General features: G+C 63.7%; 1 protein-coding gene across 1 annotated transcript in view; it reads left to right on the top strand.

Annotated features, from left to right (window-relative positions):
- The first annotated feature begins 892 nt into the window (after positions 1-892).
- The window catches only part of LOC125034167 (zinc finger protein 775-like), a 941-nt gene continuing 526 nt past the window's right edge, over positions 893-1,307 (top strand). Inside the window, exon 1 of the mRNA XM_047625848.1 lies at positions 893-1,307. This exon is cut by the window's right edge and continues 526 nt beyond it. Within this exon, the coding sequence (XP_047481804.1) occupies positions 1,169-1,307 (139 nt within the window). The 5' untranslated portion in view covers positions 893-1,168.

Below are 1,307 nucleotides of genomic sequence, written 5' to 3'. Positions count from 1 at the left end.
TGAGGAGAGGCCACGCGTGGCGGTGCCTCTGGAGGCGCCGAGGTAGGGCGGGGCTGTTTCCCGAAGGGTTTGTTGGGCGCCTCCGGACGCACGAAAGCTTATCCTGCGGCCCTGGCGCTTGCTGGCCAGGAGCTGCTGTGTGACACTTCCCTCTTTTCTCCTGTGTATTTGTCTGTGGAACTCCTCTCGCAAGCCTTGCTCATGTGTTGCCCTGAGGCCAGCTGACCCTGACCCCAGGCAGCGACCCACTAACCCCCCTCCCCCCCGCCGGCCGAGCCCAGCGCTGCAACTCACGCCGCGTTTTCTTCCTTTGCAGCTGCAAGGCCCCGACCTGGCGCGCCGTGCGTGGGAAAGCCTTTCCGAAAGTCTCGTTGCGCGTTTGGCTGGGGCCGCGCCTGCTGTCCGGGCGCCACACAGGCTTGGGGGGGCGCAGCACCACGCGGGGGGCGTCTCCTCTGCCCCCCCCGCCGCCCCCGCCGCCGCCGCTGCCGCCGCTGCCGCCGCCACCACCTCCGAGCGGCCGCACATGTGCCCTTTGTGCCCATACCGCGCCACCACCAGAGACAGCCTCGCCAGGCACATCCGCACGCACACGGGCGAGCGCCCCTTCAAGTGCTCCTTCTGCCCCTACCGCGCCATCCAGAAGTCTGACGTCGACAAACACATCCGACGCCGCCACAAAGACGCCGCGGCCGCCTGGCCACCCGTCTCCGGCGCCTCCTGCCTCGCCAACGTCATGGGCGGCACCTCCAGTCGCGCCTACGCGCAGGCTCAGGCACCCTCCACTGCCTCCGTCGGTAGCTGGCAGGGGCCCGTTGCTCGCCAAGGCGCTACCGGGGGCGTTCTCACGGACTCGTTCACGAGCCCCTCGGGCGGCGATGCCTAAGACGCCCAAGAGACAGGGGATAGAAGGCGACGGAGGACCGGGAGAGGGAGAAAGAGTGAGAGTGTGAGTGTGTGTGTGTTGTGTGAGGTCGTGCAGTCTCTGACTTTGATAAGACATATACAAGCAAGAAAAAACAAAAAATGATTTGAGATTTCTGTCTCTATATATTGAGAGAGGTAGGAGTGAGGGATCTCGACTTGTGCCACCCTTGTCCCTCCTCACGCCCTTCGCGAAACGCAGTCAGTCTGTTTTGTACATGTTAAATCTGAGCCTTAGGGGCAAATGACGCAGATTGTAGAGGTGGAGGAGGGACGGAGGGAAACAGGCCGTGAGTTGGAACAGTGTGTGGAGGAGAGGGAAGGAGAGGGGAGGAGAGGGAAGGAGAGGCGGAATCTGATGGTGTGCTCTTGTTCACAGCGGC

This window comes from Penaeus chinensis, chromosome 17 (genome assembly GCF_019202785.1).
Source record: "Penaeus chinensis breed Huanghai No. 1 chromosome 17, ASM1920278v2, whole genome shotgun sequence".
Classification (NCBI taxonomy): domain Eukaryota; kingdom Metazoa; phylum Arthropoda; class Malacostraca; order Decapoda; family Penaeidae; genus Penaeus; species Penaeus chinensis.
Note: the sequence above shows the minus strand (reverse complement) of the source record. Positions and strands in the feature narration are given on the sequence as shown.